At 43.3% G+C, this 26,201-nt stretch overlaps 1 protein-coding gene across 1 annotated transcript in view; it reads right to left on the reverse strand.

Moving 5' to 3' along the window:
* Positions 1 to 4,993: 4,993 nt before the first annotated feature.
* LOC126327281 (uncharacterized) overlaps positions 4,994 to 26,201 on the reverse strand; it is a 122,733-nt gene continuing 101,525 nt past the window's right edge. Inside the window, exon 5 of the mRNA XM_049995917.1 lies at positions 4,994 to 7,257. Within this exon, the coding sequence (XP_049851874.1) occupies positions 6,690 to 7,257 (568 nt within the window). The 3' untranslated portion in view covers positions 4,994 to 6,689. The remainder of the gene's footprint in view (positions 7,258 to 26,201) is intronic.

Below are 26,201 nucleotides of genomic sequence, written 5' to 3' on the forward strand. Positions count from 1 at the left end.
ATAATTTAGTAGACGCATTTTCTAACAAGACACAGACTAAATACGCATCAGTTAGTCAGAGTGTTGTGTTTGTTTGAGGAAAAAGCCATTCTGGGTCTTGTTCATAGCCAATTTTTGTATTCAGTTTCGGTTGCAAAAGGTCAGATTCATTTTAGAATAATTGGCATCATATATATCGAATTAACTGACACAGTTTGTTCGTATTCAAACTCGGTGTAGCAAAGGCTGTTCTAGATCAGAACGCATGGGCAACACTGTAATCGGAATTTAGTGCACTTGCATCGTGACAGCTAATAATACACAGACTGTATTCTTGTAGAAACAATAAAATTCATACTGCTGACAATGTGTAGAAGCTATACGCTGCTGGTAATAAGAAACATTCTTAATTGAGAACTTTTATTGCACACACTTTCCAAGCACCGAGGTTCAGCATAACAGTTTCACCTGTCAACATTTATGTCTAGGATTAGATCTTATTGGTTGGTTAGATGAGAAGTTCTGCTCTGCTGTTGCGTGTACTACGAAAGACTCTTTATGCACCTTGATTGTTCTCTGGTTATAATTCATTTATTATTAATAGCATGAATGTTTGTGTGCCATGTAACAGTGTGAGTGAGAAAGATAATTTGTGATAGCACAGTATAAATGTTCTTAGCTTACTTGATCTTTTTGAGAAGTCCAGCAGCATAATGTATGCTATTATTTGTGAGACAGAAACATCTGAACTAGGTAATATTGTGAAGTAACATCCAGTGTGTAAGATTTCGGATTTTCTACATTTGAGGAGTTGCCTTTTAAATTTTTTTGTTTCTACTGAACATTACTTGTGGCTGTTAGCGATACATAGTTAGGCAGTGATTTATGGACATTACACTGAACATTCGTCCTTATTACTGCCATCCTGCAGAATGCATTTGCAGTTTTCATGGAAGTTTACGTTTTGAGGTAGAGATACTACTAGCATTTTTATGAACATTGACTGATTCCCAGATCCGTTGTGGAGTAGGATGTGGTCTGAGTAATTATTTGTGTATAGTAATTATTCAGTAATGGTGTAGCATTTTGTGATTTTCACTTGTCGTTTTTAATATTTGAGTCAATATGTCGGGAAGTATCAGATCCTAATAAGATATAAGATGTTAGAATATAAGGGGAAGCTGCTCCTAATGAGTAATTAGATGTAGGAAAGATGAGTCAATGGAGGTCTTCTCAGATTAATGATTCAAGTGAAATAGTTATGGAAGTGACAGAGATGATCAGGGCAGTTTTCTTTCAGTACTCGCAGGTAAACGTGAGAATGCAGTAGGAGAATTCGTATTTGAAAATAATTCCGTAAGATGTGATTTGTCGGAACACTCTAGTTCAGTGGTTGAAGATTCAGTTCTAGCTTCTATGATATCATCGCCAGCTTACACAGTTTTTCACCTTTCAGTAACAATGCATAATTTGGAGATTAGGATCCTTCACAAACTATACAAACTAACGCAACGCCTTCTTTTCATAAGTAGTCCTACAGCTGCAAACGTGGATAATGTGCTAAGTTTATTTATATGGTGGAGTAAACGAAAAAGGGAAAGTATTAAGAACAAGAAGAGCCTGCTAAAAAGCAGGAAGAGAATTTAAAAAAAAATAGGAAGAGAATCTTAAACAGCAACAAGATAGTATTGTTAAGGGACTTAGGGAAGAAATGAAGGAAGAGAGTAAGAAAGAGATTAAAGATTAACTTTTGGTTAACTTTAATGAGTTGTCAGTGCAGATCAGTAAAAAGGTGAGTGAGAGATATATAAAATAGAGTTGTCCAAACTTGAACATACAGATACTTTTGAAATTTCGCAGCAGAATGAGCAAGGGAAGCAGCAAGATATGTATTACAGGTATTAGAAACGTTAAATTGCAATCTGAGAGGAAGTCACTAGAGACTAATCAACATTTGAGCATGATTACAAAACAAGTATCGACCTGAATGCAAGTATGGCATAATTGTCTGCCAGTGCTGATAAAAATTCCGCTATACAGTTTACCGATTCTAACGAATACCAAAAGTTACATTTTTTCAGACATGCATGGTTAACTGACCATTAACCAACAACATAAGAAGAGATTAAGAAAATTCACGAACAGCTTCTTTCCTGTGTAAAAGAAAATCGATAACAGAGGGCATGATAGTTTTCATACTGGAAATTGTGACGAACAATGAACTCCCGCCATATAGCTTAATGGTGACCGTAATATTTTTGGAAGACAAGACAGACGAGATCCCTCTTCTGGTGACGGATTTGATACAATCATTTTCTCCCAGTGAGAAATTGTCTTCAACAATTTGATTACTCTCTTTCACCTACAGGGCCAATTGAAGACATGGGAGGTAAAACAGGGTAATCCTGAAATGTAAAAAGCTAGACGTAGATGTAAAAAGCTGGGCGTTATTTCAAGTTGCTGGGTACGGGGACTATCAAAATTGACACTGGTCTCAACCCTAAATATCACTTAGGAGTGACACCGATGCCAATTTTGATAGTTCCCGTACACAAAAACATGTCTACAATTGGTCGATGGTGAACTAGCCACAACCTACTTATAGTGATTTCTACCATGCATTTTTGCCATGTTAGTGGTCAAAGACGCACAAGATCATAATAAACACAGCATTATTATGCTTAACAATTTTGAACAGTCTGACTTTCCAAGTCCTGGGCGTTATTTCAAGCACATGATGCGCAAGAATCAATTTTGATGAATCCCTATGGTCCCTCTGAACTGATAAGAATTTGTCTGATGAAATTACCAGTATGGTTGCAACATAATTGCCCTAGGACCTGGAAAAAATATACAAAAGAATTCAGTAATATTGGAGGTGACCAACTTTAGTGTCTAATCCATAGTTTTCTGGGCTGTCGAGCCGTCTCGATGTGATTTAAAGCCCTGTTTCGTGGTGTGTAGCGGACAGAGTTGTGTATAATCTACTCTACATTTGTGGGAATTAGTAAAACTCACCAGGACATCACCCAGCAATGAGAGTTTTGAATTTCTTTAAAATATATTTACGGTACGAGAAGGTCAGAAAACGAATATCAATGCAGCTCTAAAAAATTCTCGAGAAAGTTGACTTTGAAGTTTTCTAAGGAACACAAGGAACTTGATCCCTCTAAAACGACAGCGCTTGTCACGAGAGGCAGCCGTGGTTTACTCGATAGTGGTGGAGAACGGTAATCAGGTAATCACAGGATCGCTGGTACGAATCTCGCTGTGTCTTTTTTCCTTCTTTATTTTTTTCGTTCATTTAGAATGCCTAGATCATTTAATATAATCTTCATCAAATATATGCTAATTAACATACATCTAATCACTGTTTTTATGAAAAATACACATCTTCTTGTAACTATTTACATACTGCATGCAAAATTCCAGTTTTCGTTGCAAATGTAACTTCATAATTACCGATGTTATATAAAAGATCGTCGATAAAGTCTATTAAAATAAAAAAACACTATAACCGATTAAAAGTTTCTTATAAATGGTTCAAATGGCTCTGAGCACTATGGGACTTAACGTCTAAGGCCATCAGTCCCCTAGAACTTAGAACTACTTAAACCTAACTAACCTAAGAACATCGCACACATCCATGCCCGAGGCAGGATTCGAACCTGCGACCGTAGCGGTCGCGCGGTTCCGGACTGTACCGCCTAGAACCGCTCGGTCACCTCGGCCGGCTGTTTTCTTTATAAAAACTATCGATAATTAAGAAACTATAATTGCAATTTAAACTGGAATTATGTGAGCGATATGTAATTGGAAACAAGAATACGCGCATTTTTCATCAAAAATAATGATTAGATGTGTGTTAACTGGCAAATATTCGATGAATTTTATATTTAAATGATATCTTCATTCGAACTGAGTGAAAAAATAATAATGGGAATAAGAATACCATAACGTGATTCGACCCAGCAATCCACTGAGGACTTGATTACTCTTCTCCAGCGGCACCACGTGAGCCACGATACCTGTCGTGGTAATCACCTTCATATTACGGAAATAAAGTTTCCCAAGTGCCTCGAAATACTTCTAAGTTCATTTTCTTTCAGTTATTAATATCTGAGTTCTGTACTTCACTTACTATAAATATAAAAAATTACAAAAATCCCCGATTGCAGTGCGGTCTCCTTTTCAGTTAAAAGTTCTCGAACAAACTAAAAGCGCACTAGACTAGACGAGACTGCCCCGACATCACTTTTCATTTGAAGCGGTATTTCCCGTTATTGCATCACGGAATCCCAACAAACAACATGTTTTCGGTGGCACAAACATCGACGTCTTTCGAAAATGACATCGACTTTTGCCATAGATAGATCCAACGATAAAGGTCGATATATCAACGTCAATTTTGGCGATGTTTCTTATCGATGTGTTTGTTTGAGAACCCAGTAATTGCAGATTCAAAGGACAGCGTCAGCTAATAGAATTATCATAAGCTATTTCTTTGCCTCGCTACTTCAGTAGATGGGACTAGTTTCTCTTATAATATGACTGAATAGAACAGAAAAAGTTTGATTGTATTCAATAAACACAAAGAAAATGAATCTTGATGCTAGGACATGGTGGGCTGCTGGAGAGGTTCGTCCAGTTACCTTCTATTGAAAAGTGAAATATTACTGATGCTTCTGTAAGCTTGCTGCCTCGGAGTTAACTAATGCCAAGGAGGCGACGACATTATTAAAATGTTACGGAATAGTAACCAAAGAGATTTCAGGGGATTCTTTCGTGATTCACAGCAAACTGGTACCCCTCTTAAGTTGCATAAATGAAAGATTTAGAAATAGTTAACCAAGAGATACCATCGTTGTCGAGTTGCGAAATGGACTGCAAAATAATACGAATAAGCGGTCTTAGTACTGGAATATAACTGGTTTATGGCACTGGCGACTACTATTGACCCGACATTCACGTTTTTTTTTTTTTTTTTTTTTTTACATGTCCTCTAGGCAATAGTACAGAGGTGACTTATTTAAGAGTTGCCAAAAGTACTCTCTGAAGATCGTAGTTGTTTGACGAGGAATGGTCGGAAAAAGAAGACTCTGAGATCTGGAAATATCATACCATTAAGCACACAAGAACGTGAAATCGACACTGATATCTTGCACAAAAACGGACACAGTATTTCAGACGTATCTCGGATCAACAATTGCTGCAGTTACACAAAATCCGATTGCAATTTGGAATGATATGTATGTTGCGTAGATTGTACATGTTTACTACCATACATTTACTCATCATGCCGACGGCATGTCTGAGTGATGAACGTTTTTTAAAGCCGATCTGACGATTAGTCAGTATGGAAATCGTTTGTCGACAAAACGGCTTTAGAAACTATTGTTTTTAAACTCGTACTGAATAAATAAATCTCGATTTTTGACAACTGCTCTGATAGAGATTTACTTAAAAGAAAACAGTTTCGTCGTTATTTGCAATACTCAGTCCGATAGTGTGCTTGCATTAACAAAAACACACCTAAATATATATCGTGTTCTACTGTGTAAGAAAAAGTCCCCATTCGGTGTTGTAAATTAACTGCAGTAATTTTTATTTTAGTAACTCCTAATACTAGAACAACCCTTATACCGAGTGGTTATACTTAAAGTGCAACTACCCAGGGAGGTCCCGTGTGGGCTGTAATTATCGTACAGCAGTGAAACGTGATAGATATGCTAACGCATTAACGCAGGATTGATTTACACTGAGAAGAAATAGTTCCAATTTTGGCAACCAGATGCAAATCTGGTGCTGTACATCATCTCGTCGACGTTTCCGGTGCTCACATTCAACAAATTGTGTAAGCATCAGTTAATAATAAAACCAACATTATGCCTATTTGACTTTATTTGACTGTTTCTGCCAATCTCCTGTTCCTAATCCATTACATAATGAAACATTTCTGTGTTTTACATTCACAGCGCCAGACTTGCATCTGGTGGCCAATACTGGAACTAAATTTTTTTCAGGGTACATCGGTTCCGCATTAACGGATTAGAATATCTATGATAATTCGTCTCTTACTGGACTTCTGTGAGTAGCTGCACTTTAATGATAACTACTAGATACAAACAGCTCTGAAAAAAAAGGAAACCAATGTTTCTACAATATACGTCTAAGAAAACAGTGGTATATATGGTTTGTATACCTAGGCACTGGGTGTGTTTATTTCTGGGCAGTGTAACTGCAACGAGTGTCTTACAAGGGAACGGAGAGAATGAGCTGTATTTAAAGACGGCGACGCCTCATGGCCCCTGTGTGGGCATCGCTGGTGAGTTTTGGTGTTATTGATCTTGTGAGAGGTCTCTTCGCTTAAAAGTCTTGCACGACTCACTGAACGAGCATGTAATGTGAGTGGGTTATCAAATGAGATCGACTGGGCCATTGCAAGAGACTGGCAACCATGATATCTAAATTAACTGTAGAAACAGCAATGTAAATCTCATTTTAAATCATTAGATCAGATTGCCAGTTTCATCTTTATGGCCATCGTCGAAACTTATAAAGGCGACGACACAAGAGAGGACGCGTCATGTCTGGAGGAGGGAATCATGTCGCTGCGCCACCTGCACCAGTCCCTGAGTAGTAATTTGAGTGAGGTGAAGATTGCGAACTGTACAGTCTGTGTCACGTCTGACGGCACTCGCGTTGGACTGCTACAGGATGACACAGGCGAGTCCTTCGGCGAGCCGGTCCTCGTCGCTGGAGCTCAGCTCCCTCGGCACCAGAGCGAGCACAGGAGTCTTCTCCTTGTCCTTCACCTTCTTCTTCTTCTTGTTCGTCTTCTTCTGCTGCTGCTGCGGCTGGGCATACCGCCACAGCCACTCGTGCAACTGCTTACCGGCTACCTTCGCTTCGCCCAGAAACTTCGGCACCTTCAGCGATTGTAAGAATCGCTCGCGGAGCGCGCGAAGTCGCGGCTGTGAGTTGAGATCCACACACGTGCAAGCACAGGCGCAACCGGCTGCTTTCGCGCATGCGCCGTGACGGTCGGCACGTGCGCTGTGGCAGTACGCGCATGCGCCGTGGCAGTCGGCGCATGCGCTGTGGCGTTGTGTCAGCGCATGCGCGACGTGCTCGTGCTCGTGCAACAGCGCGGCGGCGGCAGCACGACTCTTTTGCAACGCGCAGTTGAGCTGCGCCATCCGTAACAGTAAGGGTCGGCTCTCGACGTAGCGGCGACGCCAGCGGCCGCGCACCGACTCCTCCGGCTCGCTAGGGCGCCTGGAACACGCGACGACACATTTCTGTCTGGACATGCCTTCCAAGAAGCTTTAGCAAAAAGAAGTGCCTAACAATAGCCACACTCTAACGACTGTTAACCCAGGTGCGCACAAAATGACTATACACTGCTTAGCCAAAACATTACGACCACTGCCTGTTGCGATGCTGGTGCTGCGGGCACGTGACGCGGAAACAAAAATATGTAAGCGGGGCAGACACGGATGGGGGATTACCCTAGCGAAGATAAGGGCTGTAAATGGAGAAATCCATTGAGACAAAGTGCACATTATTACTATGCAGAGCCTGTGAACTAGTATCTCGAAAACGGCGAAGCTAGTCGAATGGTCACGTACTACTATCGTGAGCGTCTGCGGAAAGAGGGGGACAGTGAAAGTACCACTAGGCGCTAAATGGTTGGACGTCTACGACCCTTCACAGAAGTGAGGTTGAGGCTCTTGTCTGCTCTGTAAAGTAGGATACATGGTGATTCGTGACATCCCTACCGAAAGAGCACAATGCTGGTGCATGCCAGTGTTTCGGAGCACACCGTTCTTCCTCCAGTGTTGAACATGGAGCTCCGCAACAGACCACCCCTACGTGTTCATATGTTGAGCCAATGACATTGTCCATGAAGATGGCATAGGGCACGGGACCGTCGGCTCTTCGAATGACTCGCGTTTTCGCTACACTAGGACAATGGTCGTCTCCGCGAACGCCGTCATAGAGATGACCGGCGGCTCGAAATGTGCAGCGCGCCACGGACGCAGGGTGGTGGGAGCAGTGTTGTACGATGGGAGACATTCTCGTGCACTTGCATGGGACTTGTGGTAGTAATCGAAGACACGTTGACAGCTGCAAATCATCTGCTTTCCTTCATGCTTGTTGTCCTCCGCGACAGCGATGTCATCTTTGAAATATAATCGTCCGAGTCTCGGACCCAGGACCGCGCTACAGTGGTTTGAAGAACATTACAATCAACACGCGTTGATGTCTCAGCGAGCAGATTCGCCTTATGTAAGTTCCATGAAGCCCATTTGGTCGCTATCGGGCGTCATAACGTCGTTCGCAAATCAGTGGTCCGTTATTTTCTCCAATTACATGACCTGTGCGTAAACATCTAATGCCACATATCTCCGCAAACCTACCAACAAACTGTCTGATCCCTGACACTCAGAATCAGCGATGTATGTCTTTCCAGTCACGGACAAACAAGCTATTAAGCAGGTGGTCATAATGTTTTAGCTCATCTGTGTAGTCGAGATTGTATAAGGAGGTCCCTGAAAGCTCGCACCTCTGTTCCCAGTGTTCAGCTACTAAGAACAAACACATGCGGTATATTTATGAATGTAATGAATGCCGTTATATAAAACAAAAATAAAGAGACTAAATATTAATATTTGGGTTTCTAATCAATTTCACTGCTGTGGCATTGGTGTTCATAAAATCATTCCACATGCTCTTATAGCATCGTAGGACACACTCCTTTCTTATATGTCTGATATATTGTTTCAGTTCACCACAACTCGTGACTCCATAATACCCCATTTATAGAGTGAATGAGAGCACTGACCACATCCAGTGTGTATTCACTTTCTTTTGACCCACAGTTCCGTCAAATTCGACACCCACATTCTCACATTTATATTTCTCGAACCGTTCCCATTCTTGATAACTTCCGATGTGTGGTCCTCCCGCTTACATGCAGAGAGCCCCGGTTCGATTCCGGGCTGGGTTGGAGATTTTCTCCGCTCGTGGAGTGGGTGTTGTGTTGTCCTCTTCATCATTTCAAACTCATGTCCGGCACGCAAGTCGCCCAGTGTGGCTTCAGCTGCACTCGGTGGCCGAACTTCTGTGAATAGGGCCACCCGACCAACAATGCCACACAATCATTTCATTTTTTCCGATGTGTGGACAGTTCTTGTTCCAGAGATCTCTTACTTCGATGTTACTTGTAGAAGCTGTTTATTATTAAGTAGTGGTGGGTGTCTGGACCGAAGCCTATTTATTCGGAAGACAACTGTGTCTTGATGAATGGATAATTCCTTATTCTCTTGTATATTCTGGTAATCTCTGAACAGGGCCTCAGTTCTGTGAATCTGCGCTGGGTAGATATTGCTCAGCAAAACAAGCCAGTAGACAGGAGTTGGTTTGAGTGTACCAGTAATCATGCACATCGTGTTGTAATATGCGCTCCGTTGAGGCAGTTATGGTAACTATTACGCCACACTCAAGCACAATACTTTGTGGCTGAAAAACCCAGTGCAACAGCCGATGTACACAAAGTTTCTATTGAAGCCACACAGCCTCTGACTTTTTGTCTTGGCTGGCGTGTTTCCCAGGTGTTTTTTTTATAAGATAGAGTGTGGTCTTGTGGAATGCCGAGATACTTGTGGTATTTGTTGTGACGGAGAATACTGCCATCAAATTGCACATTGAGCTCAGTGTCAGCTTGTTTGTTGTTAAGGTTAAACGCACAAAACTCGATCTTACCCTTTTTTGCAGTGTGAGTTAAGGGCCGATAAGTCCTCTGTCAGTGTTTCCTTTGGCTGAACATATCTTTTGATTGACAAGCCAGAGCGATGTTGTCTACGTACCAGAATTACCTCGAAGATATTTTTGGAAGGTCGGAAATACTGTATAAAGGCTGAACAGGAAAGGTGCGAGGGCCGAACCCTGTTGCTGACCATCATTTAGTTTCCTTATTGAGCATCTATTTTCACCTAGGCAAAGCTGTAAATATGGATTACTTATCATGTTAGTAACAAGAATTGCTACTGTTCGATATTTAATTATTTCCAGTAATTTGTAAATCTTTCCTTCTCTCCATACGGTGTCTCATGCTGGCGTAATGTCGATAAACGCCACAGATGCTTTTAGTTTTTCCTGTAAACTGACCTCTATGAAAGTCGTCAGAGTTAATACATGGTCGTTGCATCTTTCGTGAGGCCTATAACCCGCTTGTTCTATTGGAATGTGTTCTAAAATACGCCTGTCAATTCTACTGTAAATGAGTCTTTCCAAGAGCTTAAACGTGCATCTGAGCATAGAAACAGGCCGAAAGTTCTCGGGGAGATCCTGTGATTTGTTAGGTTTTAAGATTGACACAATTTTTTTATTTTTCAGTTCTTTGGGTAGTGTCGCTGTCTTCAAAATAATAGAGAAGAAGCAAGTCATGCACTGTTTAGTATTTTACCCAAGATGGGATAAAAATTTTAGATGTATATTATCAGACGCCCGAGCCTATTTTAACCTCTGCCATTCCAGGGGAGTGAAACAAGTACATTTTCGAGGTGATCCGAGAAACCTTTCCAACTGGCCTTCTCAAAAGTCCTTCTATATGGCTCTGACTTAAGCAGTGGGGTGGATAAGCCAATTCTGAGAATAACAGGTCTATGTTGGCTATGTGGGAAGTCTGACAAGACTTTTCTTGATGTAGAAAGTGGTCGGTCTTTACGAGGTCTGGATTATAGCCTCTCTGCCATGCAGCTGAGCTAAACGTATTCAAATGCTTAACGCCAAAAAATTGATAAAGGTTGTGATTTTCAGCCCAATCAAAAAAATTCATTACCATAGTGTTTGCTTCCACTGTTCGTGGTGGTTGTTACAATCACCAGTACATGCTGGCGGCTTGACGGTAAAAGGTAGAACATTTGGCTGCCACTCTACATTAGGATTTTGTGCATGTTATGTATAGTGAGCTCTTGAAGCATTATTGAAACATGAATTTTGTCAGCTGTATTTCCTGAGACTAAGTGTGCATGACCAGTGTTTGCTCTAATGTAAGTGGAAACACCATAAGCGCTGTGGTAAGTTGCACCAATAAACTAATACCCATACACTGCTGAGCCACAACATTATGACCACCGCCCACCACGAGGTTATATGCTGATGGTGGCGCCGAGGGCACGTGACGCGGTAAAAGAAGTGTACTAGCGGAGCAGAGTGGCGATAAGTGGCGCAGATGCGGAAATCTGCCGACCTAAGGGACTTTGACAAACGCCAGATTGTTGTGGCCCAGGGCCTGAGTGTGAGAATCTTGGAAACGCGAAGTTGGTCGGCTGTTCGCGTGCTACTGTCGTGAGCTTCTGTGGAAAGTGGCTGAATAATGCTGAAACCACGGGTAGGCGATGAGAAGTTGGACGTCCGTACCTCCTCACAGAACATAGGGATCAGAGACTTACCCGCTCTCTAATGCAGGATAGGCGGCGATCGGTGGCGGATCTGATGACAAAGTACAGTGCTGGCGCAGGCGCGAGTGTTTCGGAGAGCGCCGCTCAGCGCACATGGAGTTTCGCAGCAGAGGACTCCTGCGTGTTCCCTTGATGACCGAACAACGTCGTCAGTTATGATTACAGTGGGCACAGGATCATCAAAATGGTTCAAATGGCTCTGAGCACTATGGGAATTAACATCTGAAGTCATCAGTCCCCTAGAACTTAGAACTACTTAAACCCAACTAACCTAGGGACATCACACACATCCATGTCCGAGAAAGGATTCGAACCTGCGACAGTAGCGGACGAGCGGTTCCAGACTAAAGTGCCTAGAACCGCTCGGCCACTCCGGCCGGCACACGATCATCTAGACTGGTCCACAGATCAATGTCGTCGTGTTGCGTGGTCGGATGAATCCCGTTTATTGTTGAACCAGGTCGATGGTGGTGTCCAACCATGCCTTAATACAGACGAGCAGCTGCTCGAATCGTGCACCTCACTACGGATGCAGGCCGGTGGGTTGACATTCACCTGGGCTTCCACGGAACCTACTCTAGTAATAGAATGTACGATGACAGCTGTGGGTTGCGTCTCATTATTAGGGGCCACCTGTTGCCCCTTATGCTTGATGTCTTCCTCAACAGCGATGGCATCTTCCAGCAGGATAACTGTCAGTGTCAAGAGGCCAGAATCGTGCTGCAGTGGTTTGAGGAGCATGATAGTGAACTCACGTTAATGTCTTGGCAATCAGATTCGGCTTATCTGAACCCGATGAAACACAACTGTGGCACTATCGGTCGACAGATACGCGCCCGCAAACCAACCATCAGTAAATTACGGGAAGTGTGTGACCTGTGCGTAGGCATCTTGTGCCATAAACCTCTGGAAACCTTCCAGTACTTGCTGAATCCATGGCATCAGCCATGTACGATGATAAGCTGTTACTAAAATGCAACTGTTTACGGTAATTTACGTCATCATCTGGTAGGCCTTTGAGTTTAAAATGGCATATGAATGTTTTACGATAATTGAAGTATGTTATACACCTTGTTAATCGTCGGCCGCTGTGACCGAGCGGTTCTAGGCGCTTCAGTCTGGTACCGCGCGACCGCTACGGTCGCAGGTTCGAATCCTGCCTCGGGCGTGGATGTGTGTGATGTCCTTAGGTTAGTTAGGTTTAAGTAGTTGTAAGTTCTAGGGGACTGATGACCTCAGATATTAAGTCCTATAGTGCTCAGAGCCATTTGAACCATGGCACCCAGAGTCAAGCTGAATTGCGTTCCACAAGTGGACCAACACGCTTTTAAGTAGGTGCTCATAATGTTTTGGCTTATTAGTGGCCCATCCTTCCTCTTTTACGAACATCTGCTTCGTTTGATGCACGGGTTTTCTGGATTAAAACCACGTCAGTATTACTCCTTTGACAAGACAATTAGCTCAGCTAATTCATTTTGTATATGGCAACAGAAGACATAAGATCTCAGTTTTCTAGGCATTTGGTCCTGAGCAGTGCCCTTTGCTAGCGTTTGGTCGCCTTGCTTAGTCTGGATGCTTGTAGCCACGAAGCCCAAGAAAGGTTTGGCTGCCCAGGCACTCTAGCTCATTACCCAGGCTGTGGACACGAGCTGCATATACACCCCGCAGGCGAAAACAATAGCCGTCTACAGATCTGCGACAGTACTGAGACGTTGCCATAGAGACGTTTAGAAAATCTTGTTACACTATTGGCTGAGGCAGGCGCGTGGAAATGTCACGCTTACCCCACTTCAGATCTTCTCCTCTGTACCATATCCTGTGAGCGTCAAGGAATTTAAATTGGAAGTGCAAGGTTCACATGCAGAGATTACTCCGATGACTTGGATGTTTTCATGGAAAATTCACTAGACGCTGCGCTCTTACATAACATCCTCCGGCAGTATGAAAAAGGTGCAATTGCCACTCTTAACCAAGTGTTAGGTGTCATTATGGCAATTAACCCACAAAGAATGAAGGTTCTCAATTAACGTACGACACTGCATAACATTAGAGCGACAGTAAAAGTCCAAGCTGGCAGAAATTTAGTTATGACTGGAAAAGTCCAGCTGTGGGACGCACAAATACTCGAAAACGCGTGATGCTTAGCTCAGGCCCTCCCGATGCGCAATAAAAGCAGGGAGGACTACACAGCAAGCGAGATACTCGCCTGTATGGTGGAGGGAAAAGTTCAAGGTTTCTCTGCAGATCTTCACCCTCAGCTTAAGTGCGGGTGGACTAGGACTAATGGGCTTGCACAGATAATACACGGCACCACTTCTCAACAGAGCTAAGTGTGTAATAGAAGAGCGGCCACACTCGCCAGCTGTTATACTGTTGCACAAGTATCGCCAACATCAGAGGTAGCACCGGTTAGGACTGTCAGTATCCCACACTCATTAAACTTTGTCCGAAATTATTATCGCAATAAAACCTTCATATCAACAGACGTCCTCAAACAAGTAAATCTTCGTAATATGGCCATAGCTTTCAAGAGAATACCAAATCCTAATAAATTGGAGGTGCAAGTACCGTAGCACAAATGGAAAATCGTGTGGGAAAATTTAGCTACGAAAATAATACCAGAGGGCGCCCGATCGATTTGGTACAAACTGATAAACCCGACAATAATGGCCAATTCCAAGCTTTACTTCATTCAGTTAAAACTGTCAGCCGCATGTAGAAATTGTAATTCGGAAATCAAAATCGAACATCATTTTGAGCACCTGAAATTTGTCGCGATAATGGACACGATTCGACTGATCAATAGAACTCACATGAGCTGTACACTGGTTCCTAACGCCATGATACCCGAATGGAAACCGTTTCCCGAAGCAAAGCGACACGCAACAACGAGCACCATGGAGCACAAAATTCATCCAATTTTTGGACTCGAAGCAACAGACAACTCACAGCATCTGGCACACTTATGGGATGAATACGAGAAAGTAACTCGTCTTCCTGGTTATAGGCTTACATATGCGAATCATCCCAAGATTCCAAAGCTTATGATAGTATTTCGATATGAAACTTTAAATGCAAAAAAAGGAAGGATATGTAATGTTGATTCCAAAAATTTGTCACCTAAGAAATAACTCAATAGGCAATTTCTTGCACATTTTCATACAAAAGAATTAAATGAGAATGAGTTGTAATGTATATAATATTTGAATTTGTTTTCTGTTATTATGCGAACTGCCAAATGCTACAAATACATCTTAATAAAACTGCAACTTTCAGGGCCAACTTACGCCGACTCAACTGTAGGCTCGTACCGCGCAGAGTGCGCGCTAAGAGACGGAACAACGGGATTAGAGGCGGCTCCTTTGCGAACGTTCACCGTGCGGCAGGGAACGTGCAGATCGGAAGCTGTAAGCTGCGCACAAACGCGTTTCTCGTATAACTTGTAAGCTACAGCTAGCGAATCGGCAAACGATCGCATTAACGGGCTGTGTAAGTAGAATCAATACATCGACAACATGTTGACGTTCAAAGTCAACAGTTTCTCACTAGGACTCCAAATAAAAAAATAAAGAACCGATGAAACAAACGAAGATTGACCACGTTCTGCAACAAGGAGATCTTATAAAACACTAAAGGAGTAAACAGTAAGGTGTAGCAGACAATGTCACTTATTACGATACCGACAAAGTGAAATAAATAACATGTGTCACACATAAATTATTCTCTTACCTAAAATTTAAATTTTCTTCTTATTTCATATTTGCCTTGGGAAGAACCGGGTGGTTATAATTAAGGCACAGCTGTTCACAATGGCCCAGTGTGAGCTGTTATTAACGAATGGTAGCGCTCCAGTGGTCTAGGGGTAGCGTCTTTGATTCATAATCAAAGCGCGTTCGATCCCCGCCACTGCCTAAATTTTGATAAATTGGCGGCCGAAGACTTCCGGCGGATAGAGTTTCAGGGCACTCTCTTGTCCTAGGGGTGGGAAATTGCCCCTAAAGGCGGAAGAATCAGCAATGATCAACGACATGAGGATGCAGAAGGCAATGGAAACCACTGCATTAAAGACACGTTACGTGTATCCACAGGACATGTGGCCTGTAGTTGAAGAAGTGTCATGATGATCTCTCCATTGGCAAAAGATTGCGGAATAGTCCCCCATTCGGATCTCCGGGAGGGGACTGCCAAGGGGGAGGTTACCATGAGAAAAAGATTGGATAATCAACGAAAGGATAACGTTCTACGAGACGGGGCGTGGAATGTCAGAAGCTTGAACGTGGTAGGGAAACTAAAAAATCTGAAAAGGGAAATGCAAAGGCTCCATCTGGATATAGTAGGGGTCAGTGAAGTGAAGTGGAAGGAAGACAAGGATATCTGGTCAGACGAATATCTGGTAATATCAACAGCAGCAGAAAATGGTATAACAGGTGTAGGATTCGTTATGAATAGGAAGGTAGGGCAGAGGGTCTGTTACTGTGAACAGTTCAGTGACCGGGTTGTTCTAATCAGAATCGACAGCAGACCAACACCGACAACGATACTTCAGGTATACATGCCGACGTCGCAAGCTGAAGATGAACAGATAGAGAAAGTGTTTGAGAATATTGAAAGGGTAATGCAGTATGTAAAGGGGGTCGAAAATCTAATAGTCATGGGCGACTGGAATGCAGTTGTAGGGGAAGGAGTAGAAGAAAAGGTTACAGGAGAATATGGGCTTGGGACAAGGAATGAAAGAGGAGAAAGACTAACTGAGTTCTGTAACAAGTTTTAGCTAGTAATAGCGAATACTCTGTTCAAGAATCACAAGAGGAGGAGGTATACTTGGAAAAGGCCGGGAGATACGGGAAGATTTCAATTAGATTGCATCATGGTCAGACAGAGATTCTGAAATCAGATACTGGATTGTAAGGCGTACCCAGGAGCAGATATAGACTCAAATCACAATATAGTAGTGATGAAGAGGAGGCTGAAGTTCAAGACATTAGTCAGGAAGAATCAATACGCAAAGAAGTGGGATACGGAAGTTCTAAGGAATGACGAGATACGTTTGAAGTTCTCTAACGCTATACATACAGCAATAAGAAATAGCGCAGTAGGCAGCACAGTTGAAGAGCAATGGACATCTCTAAAAAGGGCCATCACTGAAGTTGGGAAGGAAAACATAGGTACAAAGAAGGTAGCCGCCAAGAAACCATGGGTAACAGAGGAAATACTTCAGTTGATTGATGAAAGGAGGAAGTACAAACATGTTCCGGGAAAATCAGGAATACAGAAATACAAGTCGCTGAGGAATGAAATAAATAGGAAGTGCAGGGAAGCTAAGACGAAATGGCTGCAGGAAAAATGTGAAGACATCGAAGAAGATATGATTGTCGAAAGGACTGACTCAGCATACAGGAAAGTCAAAACAACCTTTGGTGACATTAAAAGCAACGGTGGTAACATTAAGAGTGCAAGGGGAATTCCACTGTTAAATGCAGAGGAGAGAGTAGATAGGTGGAAAGAATACAATGAAAGCCTCTATGAGGGTGAAGATTTGTCTGATGTGATAGAAGAAGAAACAGGAGTCGATTTAAAAGAGTTTGGGGATCCAGTATTAGAATCGGAATTTAAAAGAGCTTTGGAGGACTTACGGTCAAATAAGGCAGAAGGGATAGATAACATTCCATCAGAATTTCTGAAATCATTAGGGGAAGTGGCAACAAAACGACTATTCACGTTGGTATGTAGAATATATGAGTCTGGCGACATACCATCTGACTTTCGGAAAAGCATCATCCACACAATTCCGAAGACGGAAAGAGCTGACAAGTGCGAAAATTATCGCACAATTAGCTTAACAGCTCATGCATCGAAGCTGCTTACAAGAATAATATACAGAAGAATGGAAAAGAAAATTGAGAATGCGCTAGGTGACGATCAGTTTGGCTTTAGGAAAAGTAAAGGCACGAGAGAGGCAATTCTGACATTACGGCTAATAATGGAAGCAAGGCTAAAGAAAAATCAAGACACGTTCATACGATTTGTCGACCTGGAAAAAGCGTTCGACAATATAAAATGGTGCAAGCTGTTCAAGATGCTGAAAAAAGTTGGGGTAAGCTATAGGGAGAGACGGGTCATATACAATATGTACAACAACCAAGAGGGAATAATAAGAGTGGACCATCAAGAACGAAGTGGTCGTATTAAGAAGGGAGTAAGACAAGGCTGTAGCCTTTCGGCTCTACTCTTCAATCTGTACATCGAGGAAGCAATAATGGAAATAAAAGAAAGGTTCAGGAGTGGAATTAAAATACAAGGTGAAAGGATATCAATGATACGATTCGCTGATGACATTGCTATCCTGAGTGAAAGTGAAAAAAAATTAAATGATCTGCTGAACGGAATGAAGAGTCTAATGAGTGCACAGTATGGTTTGAGAGTAAATCGGAGAAAGACGAAGGTAATGAGAAGTAGTAGAAATGAGAACAGCGAAAAACTTAACATTAGGATTGATGGTCACGAAGTCAATGAAGTTAAGGAATTCTGCTACCTAAGCAGTAAAATAACCAATGACGGACGGAGCAAGGAGGACATCAAAAGCAGACTCGCTATGGCAAAAAAGGCATTTCTGGTGAAGAGAAGTCTACTAATATCAAATACCGGCCTTAATCTGAGGAAGAAATTTCTGAGGATGTACGTCTGGAGTACAGCATTGTATGGTAGTGAAACATGGACTGTGGGAAAACCGGAACAGAAGAGAATCGAAGCATTTGAGATATGGTGCTACAGACGAATGTTGAAAATTAGGTGGACTGATAAGGTAAGGAATGAGGAGGTTCTACGCAGAATCGGAGAGGATAGGAATATGTGGAAAACACTGATAAGGAGAAGGGACAGGATGATAGGACATCTGCTAAGACATGAGGGAATGACTTCCATGGTACTAGAGGGAGCTGTAGAGGGCAAAAACTGTAGAGGAAGACAGAGATTGGAATACGTCAAGCAAATAATTGAGGACGTAGGTTGCAAGTGCTACTCTGAGATGAAGTCAGAAGACTGATGACAAAACAAAAAAAAATAAAAAAATAAAAGAAGCGAAACTTGGTGGACATTGTAAGGCGTTAATGCGGAACAGACACTTATGCTGAAAAAATATTATTTCCACTCTTGGCCACCAGGTGGTGTAGTGAATGTAAGAGAGTCGTATAGAAATGTTACCATATGTAATGGGCTAGAAACGGAACATGAGCAGAAAAGGTTAAACAAGTGAGAAAGGCATTTTGTTGACTTTATTTTAAACCGCCGCTTACACGGTTTCTTCAATATAAGCAACGGAGACATCGGCGAGGTCAGCAGTTGCTCGCAGCATTTCCGGTGTAATCTGGCCAACGTGTTCCTGTATACTGACCTTCAAATCAGGAAGAGACTGAACGTGTCTCTGGTAAAGGCGTTCTTTTAGATATGCCGAGAGCCAAAAGCCACATGTATTCAGATCGGGTGACCCTGCGGCCCTTTCATTGCGACGACTCTGGAGACAATAGGTTCTTGGTAGGTTGCATTGGCAGAATCTTCCACTGGGAAGCAACCTCAGGTATCGAACCATCTTGCATGAAAACACTGGTTTCCACAGAGTTGCACTTTTCCAAAGCAGGCATTATGTGCTGTACAAGGAGGTCTCGGTAAGGTGCAGATGTCACGGTACGTCTGTCAGGCCTTCTGGGTGCATTCTTTTCAAATAAGAACGGACTGAGAATGAAGGTGCTCGTGAACCCACACCACACAGTCACGTACGGCGAGTGCAGTGGCTCCTGGTGCACAGCATGCGGTTTAACAGCACCCCAAATCCGACTGTTCTGCATATTCAAGTGCACCCTATAAAAACGTGCCTCGTTAGTCCACAAAATATTGCTCGGTCGCATGTCATCCACATCGATGTGTGTCAGAAACCGAACAGTAAATTCATAATGTTGCTGTCGGTCATGAGCTTTTAGCTGCTGCACCTTCTGGGTCTTGTACGAGTACCAACGTAAAACAGACCGCAAAACGTTCCGTACCGGTGACCGTGGGATGGGCAGTACTCGTGACGCTGCTCTAGAACTGCCAGGTGCACGTGCTGTATGGCCAGTTACAGCCACAGGAAGCTCGTCAACAACTTCCACCGGTATAGGACGATGAGCCGTGGTAAAATATGCTGTTTTGAAGAGCGTGCCACAGCGCGTAGTGTAAAGCAGGCGCCTTCCGTTTCTGGCGGTGGCGCCGCTGTGGCAATCGCACCTTTGGTGTCTCCCTCTGGTGGTAAAGCGGACAAGTTGCCTGTTCACGTGCATTTAAGGGCCGCTATGAGCTCGCCAGTCGGTCTGAGTCGCAGAGGCTGGTTATTTGATCAGCCAAGTTAGTCTGTCTCTCGTCCGCATTGGTGAGGCGGTTAGTGTCTGTCTGTCGTCCGGAGTGCTAGTATGTGTTAGGCCGCCAGTCTGCTCGAGTTGGCTCAGGCAATGGGCATTGGTAGTCGAATTTATCGGTTGGTCGGTCGCGCACTGAGACACAAGATGACTTGTCCGCCTTGGGCGTCGGCGCATGTGAGGTCGCCACGTGAGTCCAGTGGCCGCGCCGTATAGCGAGGGGTAGTGGCTTCGCGGCCGACACGAGAGCAACAGGAGTCAAACCACGACCCTGGTCTGGCCGGCGCGAGCTGCGACGCTGTGAGACGGGAGACCGGCGCGCCTTCCTGCGTCCGTTGAAGCGGCTGGCAGCGGACGGTTCGGGAGAGCGTTTTGGGGGTGCTGCGCCAGGTCTTCGCCAGAAATCGCAGTTTTTAGAAGTGATTCGTGATACGTTGTTTCATTTAATTGTTAAATTCTACTTGTTTTCTTGGTCAGTCTCTCGTCCCTAGCTTGCTCGTTTGTCTCTCGTCCGCATTTGTTAGGCAGTTATTGTCGGTCTGTCTGTTGTCGGTCTGCCATACGTTAATAGCTGCCTCTGTCATGTTTGTCGGATTCGGTGTTAACGAATTTATAGAATTAAGGTGAAGACCGAATTCCTGAGATACGTTTTTATCTTGCCTATCATCTTGCGAGGCGGTATATGTGTAATGCAGAGCATGTTGTACACTTTATGTAAGTCTGAATTTCATGGGTTTTATTGAAATAGTCATTTTTCTAAAGTTGCCACCCTTCCACCGTAAGTGCCCTTTTAAAAACAAATTGCACTTTGGTGGAAAATAATTTCTTAATGTGTTTTTTTACCATTTCCATCCTTCTTACGGGGTGTATAGTTAATGTGTTTGTCTGAGATGTTAAAATTTTTAGTTTAAAGTAATCTGGTGTGCTGCAGATTTGCACCCGTGTAGTTTTTCAGAGGTCGTTGTGAGCGGTCGTGACTACGACCGTGTTGAAAGGGAGCGGAAGCTTCTCAGGCCGAAGGCTCCTATGGAAACAAAAATAAAAAAAATATATATTCTGCCTCTGAATAATTGTAAATTGATATTTCGAGGGTGCTTTTCTACTTATAATTTTAAATCTGTTTTTGAAAAGGCTTTTATGAATAAAATTTCCATTGGTTGAAATTTAATTTGTTTCCATCAGTTACTCCTTGCCAACTACTTCCACGCTCACATAGTGTGTTAATGTTCTTGATGAATCGCTAGTAAATAAAGTAAATTCTTTAAGAAAAGATTTTGAAAGTCAATTTTCACGGTTCAGACGGCTTCCTCTTCCCGTGCCATAGTAAGCTCACTCGTCTTTTCGAATTTCATTATGACTTTCTATAAACCATTTAGCGACATAGATAGGGCCTCTCCTCATACCTTTCAGTCAGAGATATTTTTCAATGCAGCGTTGTAACTGATGATGTTCACATAAAACAGTTTCACTAACAGAGCACGGTCTCTCTTGTTGACAGCCAAACTGTTCACTCACGTTGTAGCTTAACTGTTAATTCATTATCCCACTGTGAGACAACACGGTCAGTGTCTTCATGGAGAACTGTTTACGGCTGGAGCCGAGATTGTACTCAGGAGTATACCTTCTCGTCCGAAGCAAATCAGCGATTACGAATGTCTTGCTTCAGGGTTCCAGAAATATGGAGAGAGATCGGTATTGTATGGAAGATGCATAAGGGTTTCCCAGCGAAATTTCTGCAGCGTACTCGAAACAGCTTTGGCAACAAATGGGCAGACATTGTCCTGCAAAAGAATGATGCCATCCGTTAACATTCCTTGGCGCTTGAAGCGCTTCAGTTTGTGCAAAGTGTCCACGTATCGCTGTGCGTTAATGTCGCGCCGTGTTACAGAAAGTGAATGGTTGGCCCTTGCAGTCAAAGAATAAGGCCACCATGACTTTCTCGCAGGTGGCGTGTTCAGGTCTAGATTTTTTCCGTGGGAACGAATCCACGTGCTTTCATTGTTAGCTCTGCGTTTACTCTCCGGTCCAAACTGACAGCATGCTTCATCTCCCGTGACAATGCTCGCCGGGAAACGATGATCTTCCCCGTAATGACGTTCCAGTTGCTGCAGCGACGTCGACATGCTGTTCAACTTCGGCTCCTCCGTCAGGTTGTGGGGAGTTCACTGTGCATCGATTTTCCGTAACTCCAGATGCTCCGTCATGGTGACTGATGCCCAACATGAGCCGTATGTCTTCCACCATCTGCTGTCAGTTATTTCTGATGGCGTCATCCACCGCAGCATTGACAGAACGGGTAATGATTCGATGAGCCTGTTCTGGCCAAATGCTATCTTTCAGTGACACCAGACCTCCTCGAAATCGTTCATTCCGCGCATTCACAAGCGCACGTGACATACTGTGTTCGCCATACACAGTAGACATTCGGGCATAAACGTCACTTCCTGACACTCTTTCCGAAGTCAAACATCGCTCTACATCTCGCTGTTCCTGTCTCCCGGCCTCCGTATTAAAGTTTAAAACACGCACGACTCGATAACCTGAAGTCGAATACGTGTAACAGACAAACGGCGCAGCGATGAACATTGGTGCTGGTGCTGTTACTTCCTGACTCCCAATAGAGAACATTCTGTGCACACCTGCGTTACCAACGTGGGTGCCAACATACGATTTTCATCTGACTGCCACTTATACTCGCAGCTATCTTCTTTCTCCCCTTCTCTATTCTCTTTATTGTCGATTGCAATAGCTGTTGGTTCCTGCAAGCATCTCAAGCAAAGTCTATAATGAGGTTTTTGCTTCCAATTTTGGCGATTATTTAACGCGTTGAACGTCGTGTGGCAGCCGGCGGCCACATGGCAGTCAACGTCTTAATGGAATTGCCTAAAATCACACACGGCTAATTATGAGGAACATCCCTTCAGTTATGGTGAGCGAAAGCTGCGGTATCATGCTATGTACTAAACAGATAGCAAGGAGAACATCTGAATTACGGAGGTAGGTCAGCGGCAACTAGCTGATGCTGCTTCATCGAAACAAAGTATTTCTTTTTAAATTTATTTTACACGTCAAGTTCCGAAGGACCAAATTGAGGAGCAAATCTCCAACGTCATGGAACGTGTCCGTACATTAAATTACAACATAAAAGTAATAACATATACAATAAAATGTTTACCAACCGAAAAGAAGACAAGCCATATGTTTATATAAACCTAATCACCGATATAACAGGAACCCTCTCAATTTTTCAAGGAACTCCTCGAGAGAACAGAAGGAGTGGCCCACGAACAAACTCCTCATTTTCGATTTGAAAGGGCGGGGATTACTGCTAAGATTTTTTAATTCATGTGGTAACTCATAGAAAATGGATGCAGCTGTATACTGCACACGTTTTGCACAAGGGTCAAGGAAGCGCCATCCAAATACATATTGGATTTCTGCCTATTATTAACTGAGTGAAAGCTGCTAATTCTTTGCAACAAGCTGATATTGTTAGGAAGAATGACAGTAAAGAATATATATATACATTGAGAGGCCAATGTCTGAATACCCAAACTAATGAACAGGAGTCGACAAGAAGTTCGCGAATTTACGCAACTTATTGCCCGAACCGCCCTTTACTGAGCCACAAATATCCTTTGAGAATGGGATAAGTTACCCCAAAATATAGTACCATTCGGCATAAGCGAATGAAAATAAGCAAAGTAGACTACTTTTAGTGTCGAACTATCACTCACCTCAGATAACGTTCGAATAATAAAAATAGCAGCATTAAGTCTTTGAACAAGACCACTTCTAAAACCGAACTTTACATTTAATAGCAAATTATGTGAAATAAAATGATCAGTTCTTCTTACAAACACAGTTTTTTCAATAACTTTAGCAAATACTGATGGCATAGAAAGAGATCTACATTATCCCTTTCTCCTTTTTTATAAAGCGGCTTTAGTACTGAGTGGTTTAATCGTTCAGGAAACTGACCGTTCTTAAATGAAAAGTTACAAATATGGCTAAGTCAGGGCTAAGATGTGCAGCACAGTACTTTAGTATTCTGCTAGATGCTCCATCATATCCACGAGAATCCTTAGCCCTCAGAGATTTAATTATGGACTCAATCTACATCTACATCTACATCTACATCCGTACTCCGCAAGCCACCTGACGGTGTGTGGCGGAGGGTACCCTGAGTACCTCTATCGGTTCTCCCTTCTATTCCAGTCTCGTATTGTATGTGGAAAGAAGGATTGTCGGTATGCTTCTGTGTGGGCTCTAATCTCTCTGATTTTATCCTCATGGTCTCTTCGCGAGATATACGTAGGAGGGAGCAATATACTGCTTGACTCTTCGGTGAAGGTATGTTCTCGAAACTTTAACAAAAGCCCGTACCGAGCTACTGAGCGTCTCTCCTGCAGAGTCTTCCACTGGAGTTTATCTATCATCTCCGTAACGCTTTCGCAATTACTAAATGATCCTGTAACGAAGCGCGCTGCTCTCCGTTGGATCTTCTCTATCTCTTCTATCAACCCTACCTGGTGCGGATCCCACACTGCTGAGCAGTATTCAAGCATTGGGCGAACAAGCGTACTGTAACCTACTTCCTTTGTTGTCGGATTGCATTTCCTTAGGATTCTTCCAATGAATCTCAGTCTGGCATCTGCTTTACCGACGATCAACTTTATATGATCATTCCATTTTAAATCACTCCTAATGCGTACTCCCAGATAATTTATGGAATTAACTGCTTCCAGTTGCTGACCTGCTATTTTGTAGCTAAATGATAAGGGACCTACCTTTCTATGTATTCGCATCACATTACACTTCGCTACATTGAGATTCAATTGCCATTCCGTGGACCATGCGTCAATTCGCTGCAGATCCTCCTGCATTTCAGTACAATTTTCCATTGTTGCAACCTCTCGATACACCACAGCATCATCTGCAAAAAGCCTCAGTGAACTTCCGATGTCATCCACCAGGGGGGACAGATCCGGAGATCTTGCTGGCCATGGTAGTTGACTTACACCTTCTAGAGCACGTTGGGTGGCACGGGATACATGCGGACGTGCATTGTCCTGTTGGAACAGCAATCTCCTCCTTTTCAGAGTTACAGAGGAGTATTTCACTCTCACATAGGAATTTTCCAGGAAAGTTATGTAGTCCCCTGTAGCTTTTATTTAATTCACCAGCAATGCTCAGAGAATGACTGTTAAATACTGTACACATATCTGACGTAACAGGAACTTTTTTTTATTAAGAAGTGACTATATCGTCGACCTTGTGCTGCTGACCAGACACTTCCTTCACGACTGACCATGTGGTTTTAATTTTATCCTGTGAATTTGATATTCTATTTGCATACCACTTACTCTCTGCCATCCTAATAACATTTTTAAGAACCTTACAGTACTGTTTGTAATTGGGTATTGTAAGTCGACTGTGACTACTTGTAACTTTTTGATATAATTCCCACTTTGTTATACTTGATATCCTTATCCCACTAGTCAGCTACCCAGGCTGCTGTTACTGATAGTACCCTGTTTTGAACGTCCTAATGGAAAGTAACATTCTAAGAGCATGATGAATGTGTTACGAAAGCATTATACACTCCTGGAAATTGAAATAAGAACATCGTGAATTCATTGTCCCAGGAAGGGGAAACTTTATTGACACATTCCTGGGGTCAGATACATCACAAGATCACACTGACAGAACCACAGGCACATAGACACAGGCAACAGAGCATGCACAATGTCGGCACTAGTACAGTGTATATCCACCTTTCGCAGCAATGCAGGCTGCTATTCTCCCATGGAGACGATCGTAGAGATGCTGGATGTAGTCCTGTGGAACGGCTTGCCATGCCATTTCCACCTCGCGCCTCAGTTGGACCAGCGTTCGTGCTGGACGTGCAGACCGCGTGAGACGACGCTTCATCCAGTCTCAAACATGCTCAATGGGGGACAGATCCGGAGATCTTGCTGGCCATGGTAGTTGACTTACACCTTCTAGAGCACGTTGGGTGGCACGGGATACATGCGGACGTGCATTGTCCTGTTGGAACAGCAAGTTCCCTTGCCGGTCTAGGAATGGTAGAACGATGGGTTCGATGACGGTTTGGATGTACCGTGCACTATTCAGTGTTCCCTCGACGATCACCAGAGGTGTACGGCCAGTGTAGGAGATCGCGCCCCACACCATGATGCCGGGTGTTGGCCCTGTGTGCCTCGGTCGTATGCAGTCCTGATTGTGGCGCTCACCTGCACGGCGCCAAACACGCATACCACCATCATTGGCACCAAGGCAGAAGCGACTCTCATCGCTGAAGACGACACGTCTCCATTCGTCCCTCCATTCACGCCTGTCGCGACAC

Source organism: Schistocerca gregaria, chromosome 1 (assembly GCF_023897955.1).
Source record: "Schistocerca gregaria isolate iqSchGreg1 chromosome 1, iqSchGreg1.2, whole genome shotgun sequence".
NCBI lineage: Eukaryota > Metazoa > Arthropoda > Insecta > Orthoptera > Acrididae > Schistocerca > Schistocerca gregaria.